Source organism: Melospiza melodia, chromosome 20 (assembly GCF_035770615.1).
Source record: "Melospiza melodia melodia isolate bMelMel2 chromosome 20, bMelMel2.pri, whole genome shotgun sequence".
Classification (NCBI taxonomy): domain Eukaryota; kingdom Metazoa; phylum Chordata; class Aves; order Passeriformes; family Passerellidae; genus Melospiza; species Melospiza melodia.
Window position 1 is genome coordinate 12,483,291 of NC_086213.1, and position 17,206 is coordinate 12,500,496.

General features: G+C 43.8%; 1 protein-coding gene across 8 annotated transcripts in view; it reads left to right on the plus strand.

The window, feature by feature from the left end:
• KDM2B (lysine demethylase 2B) overlaps window positions 1-17,206 on the plus strand; it is a 103,923-nt gene that overhangs the window by 43,072 nt on the left and 43,645 nt on the right. For all 8 annotated transcript variants that reach the window (XM_063173068.1, XM_063173065.1, XM_063173066.1 and 5 more), the window contains 3 exons: window positions 1,435-1,550; window positions 7,743-7,869; window positions 15,294-15,748. In XM_063173068.1, the coding sequence (XP_063029138.1) occupies window positions 1,435-1,550; window positions 7,743-7,869; window positions 15,294-15,748 (698 nt within the window). The remainder of the gene's footprint in view (window positions 1-1,434; window positions 1,551-7,742; window positions 7,870-15,293; window positions 15,749-17,206) is intronic.

Genomic DNA, 17,206 nt, shown 5'->3' on the forward strand with positions numbered 1-17,206 from the left:
TGATGGTTTTATATGCATCACATGTAGTGTGTGCAGTCAGAGCTCTGAACTGACTGAAACCTGGAGCAGGTTGCCCAGAGGGGCTGTGGAGTCTTCATCCCAGGAGATGCCATGGAGCCATCTGGACACAGTTCTGTGCAGCTGCCTCTTGGTGGTCATGGGGTTGGACCTCCAGAGGTCCCCTCCAGCCTCTACCATTCAGAAAAATATATCCAGAGTGATGGGCTTGTGTTTCCAGGGAGAAAATTCTAGTGCTGATTTCTTTTCCTTCCTATCACTCTCCTACCAACCTGCCCTTAAACGAGAGCCCCAGTCCTGCCATCTGCTGTGGCTCAAGGACTTCCCAGACAGAGCTTTGCAGGCCTTTATGGCTGAAAAATTGTTGTGGAGGAGCACTTTTGTGGCTGCTGGCTGGAAAACCCTCTAGGCTGAATGGCATTTCCCTGCTCCCTCACTGATCTGGAAGTGAGGGAAAGCTGCCACAGCTTTAATGGAAAGTACTGCACAGTCAGGAGAAAATTGACTGCCCCCCATGTTGCTTTGCTGTCTGCTGGTTTATAAATTGTAATGCTTTTCATTAAAAAGAAGAGGAAAAAAAGTGTCAGGTCTCTGTGGGTCCCAGATCATTAGCAGGATCAATTCCTTTTTCACTGCAGAGATCAGAGGCTACAGTCTTGCATAGCCAGAGCTTCAGCTCCTGACAGACCAAGCAAACAATGCAGAGGCAGAAGAGCTGGTGTGTGGCTGCCTGAATTGCTGTGCCTGGATTTTCATTGTGACAGAAGATTCTTTGGAGCCTGCTAAATTAATTCAGTCCCTTGTAGGATTGGGTCAGAACAGTCTCATCAGCTCCAGTATCAGAAATGTTAAATCCCTTAACTTGAGGCTTGCAGTGAAAATGATTTCTTGGTTATTCAGGAAGTTGATCGTGGGTGATGAAACTTTCACCCCCTAAGGAGGGCTGGTAATAATTTGCAATCTTTTACCTCTGAAGGTGTGTTGTGTGCAGTGTGAAGGAGGTTTGGTGTGCTTCAGTCCAGTTCCACAGCCCTTGGCCCACCACCACTGCTGAGATGGTTTGCAGCCATGCTGGAGGTGCCAGTCTGAGAGCCAAGTGCACAGAACAGACTGAGTTTACTTCTTAGTCATGGACGTGGTTGAGTCACAAAGTTGCGTGTGCTCAGTAAACACTGCAAGTGTTGGGGGAATAAATAGAACGGATTTACAGGGGGTTGTAAGACTGCACGTCACAAGGTGCCCTTCTGCTGTGACTAGTCCTGAAGTGTGGCTGTGAGCATCCCATTTAACCTTTCACTGCTTGAACCTCTCATCCCCAGCACAGTGGGATGCAGAGGGTTGTTAAAATTTGATTTGAAATTGCTCTGTAATGCTGCATAGCACGAGGCATTCTCAGTTCTCTGCTTTCCTCTCTAGGGTGGATTCACGCGGTTTATACTCCAGTAGATTCTCTGGTGTTTGGTGGAAATATCCTGCATAGCTTTAATGTTCCCATGCAGCTTCGCATCTATGAAATTGAGGACAGAACAAGGGTAAGGATTCTTGATTCTCTTTTTAACTGAGCAGTTCTTTGTGACTGTGATCTGTCACAGTCTCTCCCTCGTATTCCCCTCTGACAAACAACAACTGATGGGATCTCCGTGTCAGAGTCGTTGAAACAAGAGGTAAACATGAAGTAATGAGACTTTCAAATGTTGGTTATTTTTAGTGGGATTTACTCATGTGCTTCCCACAGATGTGTCCCTTCTGTGTCTTTTGTCTGCCTGTTAAACTTCCATAAAACACCTTCCCTTTTGCACAAAAACACATTGCACTTTACAGACCTTTGTACCAGTGTTTCTGGTAACCCTCTGCTTGTCACCTCTCTGTGCACACCTGGGGTGGATGATCCTGCAGAATCGATGGCACTGGGCTGGTTCTGCTGCCCATAGCTGAGTTGACAAAGCTGTGCAGAAGTTGTGTATGAAATGACATCTTCTGTAATTGGCAGTCACTACAGGGACTTGATACCATGCAAGAATTTCCTGGAACAGAGAGGCTGGGCTGGGACATTGATCTGAACATTGTGATGTTCATCTGCCTGAGCACCTACCTGAGGGAAAGGCTGGGGAGTTACTGAGGGAGAGGCTCAGTAAGGGGAGTTACTGTGCCACCTCTTTGTTGGGGTGACAGTTTTATCCTTGGTTAATAAACAGGGCACCTGCTCATCGTATCCACTGAGTTTCAAAAAGCAACAGGATCTGAAGGAAGTGACTCTGTTTTATTAGGCTGTTAAATAACCTGTGCAAGGCCACTGTGGCATTCTGATATAAAAATGGACCAGAGGGATGTGCAATCCAGATGGGGCTGTTTTGGAGGCCTCACTCTGAGACAGTGCTGAAACCACTGACACAGGTGCCAGCTCTGGTGTTAGTGGAGATTCGGGCAGAGTGGAAGGAAATTGCAATTCTTCTTCACTAAAAAGTCTTAAAATAGTGTGTTGTGGACATCAGTGCTGTTCACTGTTGTTCACCCCTACAAGAGGGCACAAATCTTGCTCCAAGTTGGCTTTTACCCCAAATTGCTTCCTTTGCAGTCAGAGTGCATAGGCCTGGAGCAAATACAAATTGTTTTGAAGTACATCTCTGCCTCCCTGGCTTCCCAGCTGCTACAAGGCCTGGTGATCTTCACACTGAAAAACACTGGTGGGAGCAGTGGGTTTCCTGGAGTGACTTAAATGGAGAGAAGGAGAAAAAATGAATTCTTAGTGGAAGAGAGATGAAGACAAAAGTTGAAATTTGGGGGAATTAGAACAGAGGAGTGTGGCAGAGAACAGAAGCAGAGACCAGAGTGGATTCAGCCTGGCTTTGAACAGGTGAGAGTGTCAAGTGTCTTGAGAAAGTGCAGAGGGACTTGGACAGGAAAGTTTTGGTGACAGGAGCAGGAAGGGGCTCACCTGGCAGAGGTACAGGAAGGTTTCCAGAGTGACTGTAAATAAGAACCTGCAATAGGTGCTGGGAGGTCACTGCAGGTGTGTTGTTGCTGGGGAGGATGTTTGCACAGGAGCTCACTTGGAGAATGGAGAAGGGGAGACTGGGAGGGAGGATCAATGCCAGAAATGAGTGATTTTCATTGAAGTCTTTGGGGAAGATGGGCAGGAAATGCTCTTTTTTCTTTAAGTTGTATAAAGATGGACATTTTGATCACACAGGAGTTGAGCTACCCAAGATCACACAACTTGGGTTGTGGCTGCTCAGCTGTGCTTCAAGGCCCTGCTCCTTGGGAAGCTGGGTGCAGCTTTGATTTTCTAAGCTTTTTATGCCAGCAGGCAAAACTCCTTATAACAGTCAAATATTTTGGTAACTTCTGTGAACTAACCAGCCAGTTACACTGAAATGCCTCTTAAAATTTACTGGCACACTGATCCTGTGAGGAGGCTATGGGAGTTGGGTACCTGCATCTTGAAAAATATCCTGTCACCATTAATTGGGAAAAGGATACTGCAACATTTGAGATCCCAAATCAGACCTTTGTTCTTGTCACTTTTTGTTTCAATTTTCTTTGAAGTCTGTGTAGTTCTTTATCATTTTCCTTGCAAAAAATATGGGAGTGCTTCAAAAAAGCCAGCAGCCCAGAATATCCAGGACTTCACAGAAGCAATTTCAGCACTTGGATGTTGCTGTGCTGGCAGCGTGTTACGCACAGGCTGTACCTGTGCTCACAAACTTGTGCTCGTGGGCAGATGTATAAACCAGAGCTGTGTGAACAGCTGAAGAATAGCAAGAATTTCTGTACAGAAACAAAATAGAAGCAGTGCAGCTAAGGCATACAGAAGTTTGATAGAAGGCAGGAAAATCAATACTGTGATTTAGAAATAATTACACTCCCCCCCCCACCAACTAAAAATATCGTGCAGGAATCTTGAAGGGGAAATGGTTTCAAAACAGGATTCTGGTGTGTAATACATTATTTGCTTTGTCAATCAAATTTTGTCATTTCTATGTTGAAATAATTCCATTCATACACTGGCTGGTCTGGCAGACTCAGTACAGTGTAGTTCACCCAAATTTGCCAGTGTGAGCACACTGCAAATGAGTTTCTCATCAGTATTGATCTTTCCATTGTGTATGGCACAGAAGTAAATTACATGATGTGATTGACAAAGTAATTTGCTACACTCAAATCAAAGTGTAATACAGGTGTGCTTCCTCTCTTCATTTTGCACAGAGCAATTTTATGGAGGTTTCACTGTGTTTAAACCTGCTATGTAATGTTTAATCATCTTTGATTGCTGATATTCAAAGTCATTTTTATGCTAGGTGTAGTTGTTATTGTCTTAGCTCAGACAAGAATAAATACAGGGTTGAAATGGTAATGCTGATTTACAGCCTGATAAAATTGCCTAGTTTATATACTTGTCATGCTTATTCTAGCTTAATTCCTCATACCCCTGGGAGACTTTTTAAGAGGGTTGTAGCCATTTAAAAATAGTTTTAAGGAGTAATAAAAAACACGTCTATTGTTGGAAACAGCTCCTAATGTGCAATTGAGGTAAACAAATATTCTCCAGCCTTACAGTTCGTAGAGACTCTCATTTTGCAGCCTGGCTTTCCTGGAGGCCAATTAACAGCCAGTCAAACAGGCCAGGCTGTTCAGCGCTCTGCAAGCCCAGCTTGAGGAGCTGCAGAGCAGGATGCCATGCAGGGATTCATCATTTGGCACAGGGGTGATGCAGCTCTCAGTATTGAAGAGGAAGAATGTGTCAAACCTAACCCCAATTAATCTAAATTTAACTGTTTAAAATACTGGAACATGGTGGGAACAAGGGCACTGTGAATATACACGTAAGGTGGTCACTCACAGATGATGGTGTTTGCTATTCCCTTGCTTTTCTGGAATGTAAGATAACATATTAAGTGGCTAGCCTAATTATTTTGTAAATAGTCATAAATTGCTTCTCAATGTTGTGATTAGATTGATTAAACACAAGTGGAGTTTGTAATGATTTTAATGGGCATTGTGGAAGAGATTATGACTTTTTTCAGGAAAACGTGTGTCTTACTACTTGCTTAGGGTTTTTGTTTTATTTTTGGAGGGGTATATAAATCTCTAAAATAATTTCACTTTGAACTGAAGAAATGGATCATATTCCAGAGAGGATTTTTTCTTGCTGTACAGGAATAATTAAATTTTTTTTCAGTGGATTGTAAATTATTAATCACAGAAGTTAGAGCTGGAAATGCCTGTTAGATGATCCAGTGTATTTCCCTGCTGGTGGGGAATTCAGTCCTCTGGCAGTGTCTGTCTCAGATATTACACTTCCAACTCATCACAGAACATTTTCAATTTTTTTCCTTCTTTCTCCTATTCCTCCTCCCCTGCCCTTAAGAGTTCATTTGCCTGTGAGTGTACAATGGAAGGAGTATGGACATGCACATAATGCAGTTCACATTCCTTATAATTAATAAATGTTCAGGGATATCACAAAGAGCATATTCCTCTATGCTTTTCCATAAGGCAAACTTTAAAAGTTTTTAAAGCACTGTTGGAGTCTCTTTACTGGCACAAGGCCCTGTAGATCTCTGCACAGTATCTCTGTCTACAGATGGTGTAGAGAGCTCTTCTTTCTGAAGGTTTGTAAAAGCAAAGCCTTCTCAGGCAAACAGTGGATTACAGAGGCATGGAGGGATTTGCTGTGGGTTGGAACATTGATAGCGAGGCAATTAGGAACTCAAATTGAATATTAAAGATTGATATACATAATGGGAGCACTGCATGCATTACTGCCTTGTCTTTCACATTGAATTAACATTGGTAACAACTAAATTTGGTGAAGCTCAGAATCTGTCAACAAATGTTGAGCAATGATGTCTTTAATATTCCCAGGCATGTGGCTGAAAACCTTTTGAAGGCTGAGGGGTGGAAGGCGGCTTCCTGTTTGTAAGTCAATTCTTTGCAAATTTTGTTTCCTGCAGTGCTCTCTTGGAAAAATTTGAGTTCCTTTATTAGCATATATTTCAGCATGGATAATTTCCCCTGTGTTCCCTAATAGTCATAAGTGACTTGATCTCTTCTCTATGACAAATAACTAAACTAAAGGAAAAATTTTATTCAATGCAAAAAGGCCCTGGGGTTAAATGTTCTCACATTTAGGGGGTTGTTGTTTGGCTGGTTGATTTTTTTTTCCTTTTCTTTTTTCCCTTCCTTTTTCATATGTGTGCTTTGTAACAAACCACACAGGGAAACATTTGGGAAGGTGCAGCAGTGCTGGGTGCATGACCTGTAGCAACAGGCAGTTCAGATTTGCCAGCTGTATTTGTGTTGAGTTTAAGGGATTTTAACTTGAGAATTGCCATGGAGTATTTAATCCTACACTGTGATACATCTAGTGTGACAATACAGTACATTTTAACTTTGTTACATTTTGTTTTACTGCTAAGAGTGTTTGCATTTCCTGTGCCTGGGAACAGAGGCAAGTTCTTTGGCTGTCCACCTTGGGGCCAGGTTTCAAATCTGGGCATTCCATAAGTCACTGATGTGCTCAGGTGGACGCTTTGATCACCTGCAGGTGTTTGGGCAGTGCCTGTTTGCAGAGCTGAGGCTGAGTTTGCAGCTGCTGGGTTAGTGGTTCTGTTCAGAATTTGGGCTTTTGGCTCATCTGTGGTGGGTGGTGTTTTGGTTTATTTTCTGAGGTAATGCTCCTTTCTGGTGCAGTTCAGCTTTTCACTAACGGTGGTGCCACCTCTGGGCTTAGGGAGCAGTGAATATGCAGAGAATGTTTTAAAGCAGCTCCTGTAACCTCAGTGCAGTGCATGTGAGCCTGCAAAACACAGATTTCTGTGGCACCAGGAGAGAGAGGTGTACAGTGTAAGTACAAGTGCATGCAAGATGCATGGCATCCATTTTTAACAAATCACAACAATACACATATCTTCCTGCATTTTAGGAGCTTCCCAGATCCTTCTGTGGTACAGTGACCTTCTACAGATAGAAACCTGTGTTGGAAAGGAAGGAAACCCTCTTTGTTTTCTTTTGTATCTGAAATACCTTTACAAATAACTAGTGTTGGAGAATTCAGCTTTTTGTTTGAGAACAACAGGTCTGAGATGTGAGGAAAAGTACACAGCTTGACGGGATCTTTTGTCAAAATCCTGCTCTTCTATTCTTACTCTGTTTGTGGCAAAAGCTAACTTGCTGCCAAAAGGTGAACCACATAAGGGATTTTTACTTTAATGTGTAGTTATAAAGAATTTGTGTCTTCATTTCTTTAATCAAATTGTTGAGACAACCACAAATGAAAAAGATGAATTTCCTGCTTGACTCATTTTAGGTAGTGTTGCCATTTTGATAAAAATCCTGTGATAGTGCTCAGGAGATGAAAACCCACTCCTTTATTTTAAGTTTTAGTGACTAACATCTGTATGTGACCACCCTATGTTTATACAGCAGGTAAATAATTCTGTAGGGGCCATCCATCAGTTTCATGATTTCACAAGAACACAAACCCTCTCCTCTCCCAGCACCCCAAGAGGATACAAATTAGTGAACCAAGAAATGATGCTGTCGTGGCAGGCAGGCTGCTCCTCATTCCGTATGCTGGAGGCATTCAGCTCCTGCTCCCACCCTCTCCCCTCCCCCTCCTCACACTGTCTGTGCTCTTGATAACACCATGGCAATGATGACTGGCCCTTGTGCTGCAAACTTCCCTGCCTTCCCCCGGGCTGACAGTGTTGGTTTGCTTGCAGGTGCACGCCAAATTCCGCTATCCTTTCTACTATGAGATGTGCTGGTATGTTCTGGAGAGATACGTGTCCTGTGTGACCCAGCGCTGCCACCTGAGCAAGGAGTACCAGAGAGAATCAATGGTCATTGGTGAGTGAAGCCTTGGAGGGCACATTCACAGCTGCTGCTCTGGGTTCTGCAAAGCACATTAGAAACTCAGCTGGAGAAATTCTAATGAACTGTTTATTTTGGGGTGGGGAAGATATTTTACTCTTAAGTGTGTCCATGAAGTACCAACCTGCTTTGAATTGTGTGTATTGAACATTCCCTTAGCAAGTGGATCCCAGAAAATAATTTTTGGATGTGTTTGTTCGTTGGTTTCAGTAATGTTTGTGTTGGGATGATCTGCCAAACAGTTGAGGATTTACTGCCATGTTCAGCACAGCACCTCGGTAGCAGAAATGTGTGAATTGCAGTTGTGCTCTGGTGGGGTGGATGTTCTGTCCTTTTGTAGGGCAGCTCCTGTACAGAACATGTTGTGGTCACTAAACCTGCCTTCTTTCTCTTCTCTTTTCCTTAAATTCTCCTGTAATTCTCTGGTGACTGGGTTCTAGTTGTGCAGAAAAGCAAACCCAAGAAAACACCTACACAAATCTCCATCTCTGAGCTCCCAGGTTCAGGGAGGTCAAAGAAACCTTTACAACAAGAGCTGAAAATGGGCCAGAGGACAGACAGACAGATGTGCCTGAGGCATTTCCTTGGCACTGGTGTGAGCTTTGCATCAATGTGTGCCAGTCCAATTGTTGCTGTGCTGAGCTGGCCTCTTTTTCCTCCTTTTGATGGAAGGTGGTGGTGGGCCATCTTCCCTCTGCTTTTAAGCACAGAATAACTGAAAATAGCACAAGCACCAGATAAATCTTAACTGATAAGTGTTAAGTGTGGAGGAGGAGTAAAATATTTCTGTGCCTCCTGCTCCCTGAGGTGCCACTTGGAGTGAGCCTGGCATGGCTGGCACTGCCCCACGCTCTGGACAGAGAAGGGAAATGTTCACCTCTGAACACAGTTCTTAGTAGAAGGGATTGAAGAAGTTACAGGCAGGTGTCACTCTCCAGTGAGTTTTAGTGACCAAGAATAATTTAAGGGAGCTAATAATCTGTGTGGATAGGCCAGGGGGAATTCCTGGGTCACTGGGCATTTGGGTGCTTCACATTTTAGCTCTGAGATCCTGGTCAGAAAGGTTAGTTAAGCAGAAATTCTGTGTCCAGAGGAATTTTTCTCATAAGATCATCCTAGAGGTGGAAAGGATGAATTATCCCTTTGGATCAGCTCTTCAGAAAGCAGTGACAAAAGTGATAACTGCATTCTTTGGAAAATAAGGAGCAATCTCCTGTTGTCTAAAGCACTGGCACGGAAAGAGGCTGGTCCTGCAGGCAGGGCAGAGGTGCCAGATCAGCCACGTGTAATTTCAGAACAAATTAGCTGTGGAGAGTGGATGGTTCTGGATATTGAGATGGGACCTTTTCCAGCCAAATCACCAGTGTGAATTCCAGCCCAGCTCCATAATTACTGATAATAGTTTGGTGATCCCCACGAAATGTGCCTCAGTCCAGTTAGCTGGGAGATATTCCAGTCATACATAACTCACTGGGAGCTATAGATGTCCCCTGTCTACAGGGAACAGGATTGTTGTGCATGACCAAGGAGTGCCAGCTCCAAAGGCTTCAGGAAAAGGAGCCTGGCTGCTTGGAAAAGGGTTTGGTGGTGACTTCCTCAAAGTCCTGTGACCTGTGCTGGCTTCAGTTGCTGGCAGAGAGAGACATATGCTTTTGTTTTGTCAGAAACTTGGGGTTTTGTTTTTATTTCTTGGCAGAAACTTAACCTTAAAATAATTATTTTAGTGGGGGTTGTGGTTCAAAAGACCAGGTCTGCTATACTGCTGGATCTTTCACTTTGGCATTTACCAAATTCAAAGGAGTAAAGGTACATTATTTATCTTTACAAAGCTGCATTGCTTTGTTCTGTGTGAATAATACAGTTTCAAATACTTGCTTTGCTTTTCTTTTGACTGATCTGTGTGTCTTGACTTGAATCTCTATGACTGTAATCTTTGAGTTAAAACTGGTTTGTTCTGTGGAACCTGTATCTTGATATTGTTCACTTGCTGAGGGATGGGATATCCTAAAGACATCAGTGTTCCAAGCCCTACCTCTTTGTTTTTAAGCTTTTCTTCAGAGCTGAAAAAGTCCTTAAATTGTCTCTTCCTTAGGGACTTCTCTATCTGCAAGCAATTTCTTGATTTCCCATGAGGGAGTATCCCTTGACAAAGAATTTCCCATTATTCTCCTTAAAGAGTAATGAAGCAAAGTACTTAACTTCTCCTCAAACCCCTCAGTAGATTTAATTGTTTGCTGTCTTTCTTGGTTTAAGAAAAAAATCTTCATATCCTTGTATTCATTTTCAGAAATTTCTCTTGAATATTCGAAATGTTTCTCCTACTTTTAAAAAACAATTTCCTTGACTGGAAATTTGTTCTAAATTTGTTCTAAATGTCTGTTTTCTGCCTTTCCTTTTGGGTACTAGAGCTGTGGCATTCTATTTTTCACCCTCCAGTTGTGCTGCTTTCTTTCCTTACAAAGCTTCTGGTACAATGATTGTAGTGATCTTTGAAGTTAAAAAAGTGATTATCAGTAGAGGAGGACTTTGACTAGAGATAGCGCAGGACACTGCCCACAGTCTCTGGGATTCACAGGGGAGTAGTTCTCATAAAATTTGTGGGGATTCTGTTCTCCTGTGTAAAGAAAAAAAATTACTGTCTTGATAATGAACATTGTTGGGGAACACAGAAAATTGAGTTAATCAGCAGTTGGATTTTAAAGATATCTTCAGACATTTCATACTGTGTTTTTATAACATGTTTTTATAACATTTTATAACGTATACTATGTTTTTATAACATAGTATTTATTCACTTTGACATGAAGGTTGTTAAATTCAGAGTGACTTTCAAGACATAGTCTGTTCATGAAAGTGTGTTTGTGTGATTGTGTTGTGATACCTCTGTCCTGATACTTGTATGCTGCTGTAGCAATTTGTATTTGTATAGTTCTTTGTATTTGTGTTTTCTAAATCTCTCCACTCACAAAACTTCAGACAGGAAAAAGCCCCACCTCTGTGGAGGCAGGGCTGAAACCTGGAGTCTTCCACTCCCTACATAAAACCGTGAGTGCAGCTCGAAATGAGGTGGAGGATGATGGCCGTGCCTTCCTCCCCCATTGCTCAGGCCAGGATGGATTTCCAGGCTGTGTCTCCAGGCAGTGTGTGAGGCTGTTCTGTCTCAGATCTCTCCCAGGAGGGCAAGCACTCAGGGGGATGACGACATGACAGCGATCACAGCCTGCTCTAAAAGCACACAATCCCTTTTTCTCTTTTCTTTTGCTTGTCTCTCTCAAATGGGACATTTGTCCTGCCAGCTGAAATCAGAAAGGAGCCTATTTGGGTTTCCTACTAGATTTGAATGTGTGCTGTTTTTCAGGGTGGATATGTCTTCATTATTTTTACTCTTATCATGAATGAGTCTGTACTGGATGTTTTCAACCACAGTTGACCTTCAGTGAGATATGGATGTTGAGAGTGAGCTGACAAAGAGTAATTGGGAGAAGATCCTGGGCTATCAGAGACGTGCTTTCTCTGTAGCCTGCAGCTTTGAAGATTCCCATTGCTAAAATTTTAACAGGATGGCTCTAACTGTATGTTAAGCCTGATGGATATAGAAAAGATGCCCTCTGGCACAGTGAAGGAGCCATGTCTCTTTTTTTCCCCTCTTCCTCAGGGGATAGAATAGATTTGCTTGTGATAGACAGGTACCTGAGTATATTGAGTGGCTCCTGTATGGGGGGCTCCATGCAGTGGAGCAATGGGATGCATTTCCAGTATGCTCAGGGTTTTTCTGCTAATGAAAATGTCATTGCTGTCTTTAGCAGACTGTTAGCAACTGCTGCTCCCAAGTCACAGTGGCAGGGTTTGGAGCTGGGAATGGCAAGGTACACACTGGACTGTTCTAAATAGTTCAGAAAGGTTTCATGATTATGCCTGACCCCCATCCCTTTCTTTTAAGTTCTGTAATACAGCAAGTTGATTTTCAGCAAGGAAGGAAACTGTATAATTATTCTTGTACAAGTGGATAACTGAGAAAAGTTAAGTGTCTGCCCAGAGCCACAGGGAAGTGAACTGCTATAGAAAAGGTTTCTAATGCTCTGTCCTGTGGTCAAGTGTGTGCTGCTCCACCTCTTCATTGAGCTAGATCACAGACTGGTCTGGATGAGCTGGTTTTATTTGCTTTGAGATGAGGGGGGTGAAGGTATTATTGCACTAAGCTCTGTGGGAGCCCAGACTGGATATCCCCTCTGAAACTGGGGTTCAGACCTGGGGCTCACTGGGGCACTGACTCAGGAGAAGAAACAGCTGAGCTGAGCAGGTGCTGTTCCCCACAGAGAGATTTAATAAACCAGAAACCTCCAAGTCAGTGGAGCCCTGGTAATACAGTGCTTAAAATGCACTTCTCAACAAAGTAAATTCAGATTATGCTTATGTAGGGCCTCAGCTCACAGCACAGTAACTCTGTCAGACAATGTTTTCATTGAAATGAATAAATAAAAATCATGGCATGCTGCATTACAACAAAACACTTGAAAACACAAAATTGAATCTCCCTCACCTTGAAGTTACCCTTCCATTATTGATTCCCTTGGTGCTTTTTTTTTTTAGATTAGCAGCAGCAGCAGACAGTTGTTGTGTTTGGAGAGCAGCCTGCTCTTAATCCTGCGCTGTAATCCCCTGGTGCTCCAGAATAGCCTGGGACACTCCAGGCTAGCAGCAAGCCCTGTGCCCAGGGGAGAGTTAGGCCAGGCATGGAGTGCCTGCCAGGCATGCAGAGAGCAGGGCACTGCTGGGGTGGTTTGTTTGGCTTAGATGGGAGTTGGTTTTGCTGTCCCTGCCCAGGTGTGGCTGCTTGGTGCTGGTGGCAGGGACAGGTGGCAGCTGGCAGCACAGAACTGCCACCCCCTCTGTGTGCTGCCTCCTCCTGGGAGCAGGCCCCAGTATGTTCTAGTGCTCCACTCCTCTCCTGCCTTTTGTTTCCATAGATTAGAGCAAGAGACAAAAAGTGGAAGCTTTTTCCCCTCGCACCAGAACGTTACTTGGAGTAAATTATTCACACCTCCATAACGTGATCTCCCTCGTTTCTTTAGGCCTTATTTACACTTGTGCTTTGCCCCAGTTACAGCCATTAGTTCCTGTTCAGCACAGCCACAGCATAGGAGGACAGAAACACAAATTTCTTTGTGCAGATTTACACCACTTTCTGTTGATGACACTGTCCTGGCAGCGTAGGGATGTGGATCTGCTTCCACCCTCTCCTGTTTGATGCCAGAGCTCTGGCATTTTCTCCCATTGAGGCTGAGCTTTGTGCTTGAGTCAGTTGTAAAACAGCTCACCAGGGCTGTGTGGCTCAGGGGAGGGGGCTCCAGCCCTGGATCCAGCAGCCTGGATTCTGACTCCTGGTTTTTCCCTAGATTTGATGTGTGACAATGAGCAAATCGTGCTTTCTCCCAAGCATCTGTTTCCTCAGTTGTAAAATGGGAGAATGACATAAGCTGATTATGTAGCCTTTGAGGTGGGTACGTGTGCTTGCTACTGTGGACAAAGGAAAAACAGTGTGAAATAAAAGTTGGATAACTGAGTGGGTTTTAAATGTTCTAGTTAAGATATTTTCTAATCCTGTTTATTTTTCTAAGGGAAGCATGGGGGTGTATTAGCACAGAGCAGAGAGGAGGAGCTGCTTTGGAGTGCTGATGCCACCACCTCAGCACGCAAAATAATCTGTGAGGCTTTTTTGGAGGCTTGCAGGGAGGAAGTTACCCTGCCCTGTGGATGGAGCTGAATTTAGCTGCACCCTGCCTTGCTGATAGCTGCTGTTTTCTGTGGCTGCCATCTTTTCACAGGCATTTCAGCTTAAACTTGCCCTTCAGGAGTCATTTTGTGGCCATTTTGGTTTTGAGGAAAAATGCAAGCCTGTCTGAAGGAGTAGAGAGGATGGAGATGCTGGGTTTTTGCAGACCCTGTAGCAGCAGCACTCTTGCCCTGGGGAGTGTGAGGTGACCAAATGGTGTCTGTGGGACAGTAACACACAGAGCTGAGCTGGCCCTGCAGGGCTTTCACTGGGAGCTGCAGGGCTGAGCAGCCAGGCAGGCTGAGCAGTGACAATGACACTGCCTGTGGCACCTCTGACCAGTGTGCTTGTGACAAGGTGGTGCAGACTGAGCACAGACAAGGAGTGTCTCTGTGACCAGCAGGAATTCTCCAGCTTGGAACTGGGCTCCAGCATTTGAACCTCTCTGTTCAACAGCCGGATGCTGAGCTTTCTCATTAATGTCCATTTAATCCTTCCTTAAGCATGGTTCACATTGTCCTAATCCAAAGCTACTGCAAAGCATGGAAGCTGTGAAAGGAACTTTTCATTAATTGTTCTCTCACTTTTTCTGTGTGACTTCTGTTTCCTTTGCAGTGTGTTTTTGTTTGCAGCTTGATCTCAAACCCATTTCAGCCAGTAATAAATTGATTTAACTGGGTGTTGCCAGTGTTAACTGTATTTTCCACAGAAATTCCTGCTGTTGCTAGCCTGCATTCAATGTTGTTCACTTAGTCAGGGAAATTGCGTCTAATAAATAAGAAAAGATGTGTGTTTGAGGGAACCATGGCCACTGGTTTCCTACACTGCTTTCACTGCTTGATTGCACGGAGTTGGGTAACAACTGGGGCTCTTAGGAGGAAATTAAGATTAATAGATCTTTAGACTCAGAAATTTGCCTTTAAATTTTCCTGAGAAGTACCTAAAATATGTTGGGAACAGCATTAAGAAAACCAGTAGCATGTAGCTGTGACAGTCGCTGTGTTTCTCAGTGTGTTTTGTCTTGTTGTCGTAAAATAAGCCCAGTTGAAATCCTGTGATGAGTATTCATGCACTAACAACTGGGGGTTCTTGTTTTATCAACAGCTTGTTGCTTGCGGAGAGGAAAAGTAGTGAGGAGTTGATTTTGTGCTGTGCAGGGTTCCTGGAAGAAGGATGATGTACAGCATTTTAACGTGCCTTCTGCCATCGGCTCCCCCTCCTCCTTCTGTGCTAACTCTCCTCTTAAAGCTGTAAAGCTGCCGAATCTGGTCTTTTTCGGATTTGTGGGAAAATTAATTGTGTGTGACTTAAGAGCTCTGCCTCCTCCTAATTGAAGGCATAGAGGACTGAAGCTTTGAAGAAAGCATAATTTTTCCCTAAATGTTTCCCAGTCATTTGAACTGAGTAGATGTTAATGAAAACCAGCATTAAAACAGACAAACAAGCGCCCCCCTCAAAGAAAAAAAAATTAAAAATCAGCTGAATAAAGCCCATTCCTGTCACATACTCACTAAACCATTCTCCAGTGCCCTTTGAAATAGGCAGCACCTGGCCCCAGTGGTACAGAAGTGCTTCAGCTGTGAGGTTACACTGGCTAAAAATTCAGCATTCTTTTTGTAACTTTCAGATGCAAAAAGAAAACGCAGCACAGACAGCTACTCATCAGATTCGTGGTTAGACATGGATGAAGAATCTTGTGATGCCCATCTCCAGGAGGAGAAGGATGACAGCTTGGATAAGAACTCCAAATCCTTGGTGGATGGCTCCTCCTCACCCAACAGCACACACTCAGAAGGGAAGGAGGCTGCAGGGAGGAAACAAAAGGCCACAGTAATGAGGTACCTGAAAAGGACTTTGTCTAATGAGTCAGACGACAGCATCAAATCAACGACCCCCACGGACTATCCCAAAACACCCACGGGGTCTCCAGCCACAGAAGTTTCAACCAAATGGACTCACCTCACAGAATTTGAACTGAAGGGTTTAAAAGCCCTGGTGGAAAAGCTTGAATCCCTCCCAGAGAACAAGAAGTGTGTTCCAGAAGGCATTGAGGACCCTCAGGCTCTCCTGGAGGACATGAAGGTGGGTGTGATAACTGGGTGATCCACACAAACTCTGCTCACACAAACTCTTTTGCAGAAGGCAGAGTTCAGCTGCAGAGAGGTGGCAGAGGTGTGTGGTGACCAGCTCATGTCAGGCTGCTCTAGCTGACAGGGAAATGATTCCTTGAACCAAAGCTGTCTCTGGCTCCTGTTTGCAGCCAGGTTTAAGTGACACAGTCCTTTCTGACTGTCACAGTAGTGGCCAGAAGTTTATATCCTGTCATAATTCAGCACTTGTTATGTTCCACATGTAAATATTATACCTCAAAAAGTCTGTTTATATTTACAGTTTTAATCAGCCCTTTTTGGTCTCGTGTCTCCCTGGTGTACATCTCATTAGCTGACACATACAAAATGTAAATACTTGATTGCAGCTCAGAAGATAGATTGTCTAACACTTCCAGCTGCTTTTTTTTTTCTTTCACCTTTTTCATTTTCCTTTCCTCCATTGCCCTCTATAGGTTGATAATTATTCTCCACTGGTACATGTGTTGGTTTAGGAGTTGGTGTGAGGAGTGAGTACTCACTAGTGCCACAACTTCTCTGTGAATTTTCAGTCTGTGAACAGTCTGGATCTTCAGTTACATATTTTCTATACACACACAAGAGCTCTGTAAGGCACAATCTGAGGGGGAAATACGTGTTTATGTGGTAAATGGGGAGGGAGCCTGTACTATTTTAGTGCAAGTGGTGTAACAGCTGCTTAGAAAGGCTTCAAAGCCATTGGAGAAGGCTGAACATGTGCAGTGTGCAGTGGAACCATATTCCCTGATCTTGGAGCTTGGAAGTGTGATGCACTGCTCTCGTTCTGGTAAACCACAAGAGCTCAGGAATTCTCTTCTTGCAAAATCAGGCACTTTGTACATGAAAGTGGACACACCTGCTCAAAGCTGCAGATGTGGATTCACCAGCTTGCTCTGGGATCAGTCATCTTTTAATCAGAAGTCAAAATGAAGACCAGAAGTTGAATTTGTGGTGAAGCAGAAAGAATGGTCATGTTACTTCTCAAGCTTGATGCCCAGGGTAATTTTCACTTAACAATCCAGAAAGGGGTGCAGCATCTAATGGCTGGTGCAGATGTTCTGAGTGGGATCCTCTCCCTCTCTGGATGCCAGACTCCAGAGTGCTGTGAGACATCTCCCCAGAACACAGCAAGGTACCATATGTGAATCTGGCTTAAAGCTCTGTGTGGGAGTATCTGTTTTCCTATTCCTCTCCAGAGCACTGGATTCACTGACTACAGAGATGGAGAACTACAAATGGACTGTTAAAAAAGGCCAGTATCACCTTTTTGGTGATACTGTGCTGTAACTGGTATTGAGTGAGCACCTGCCAGTTATGGTGTACAGCTTGATGTTCCATCTCCTGTGATAACTGGTTGTGGCTCCTAAACTTTCTGTCCTTGCCAGCACATGCTGTAACCATCAGGATGTAGCCC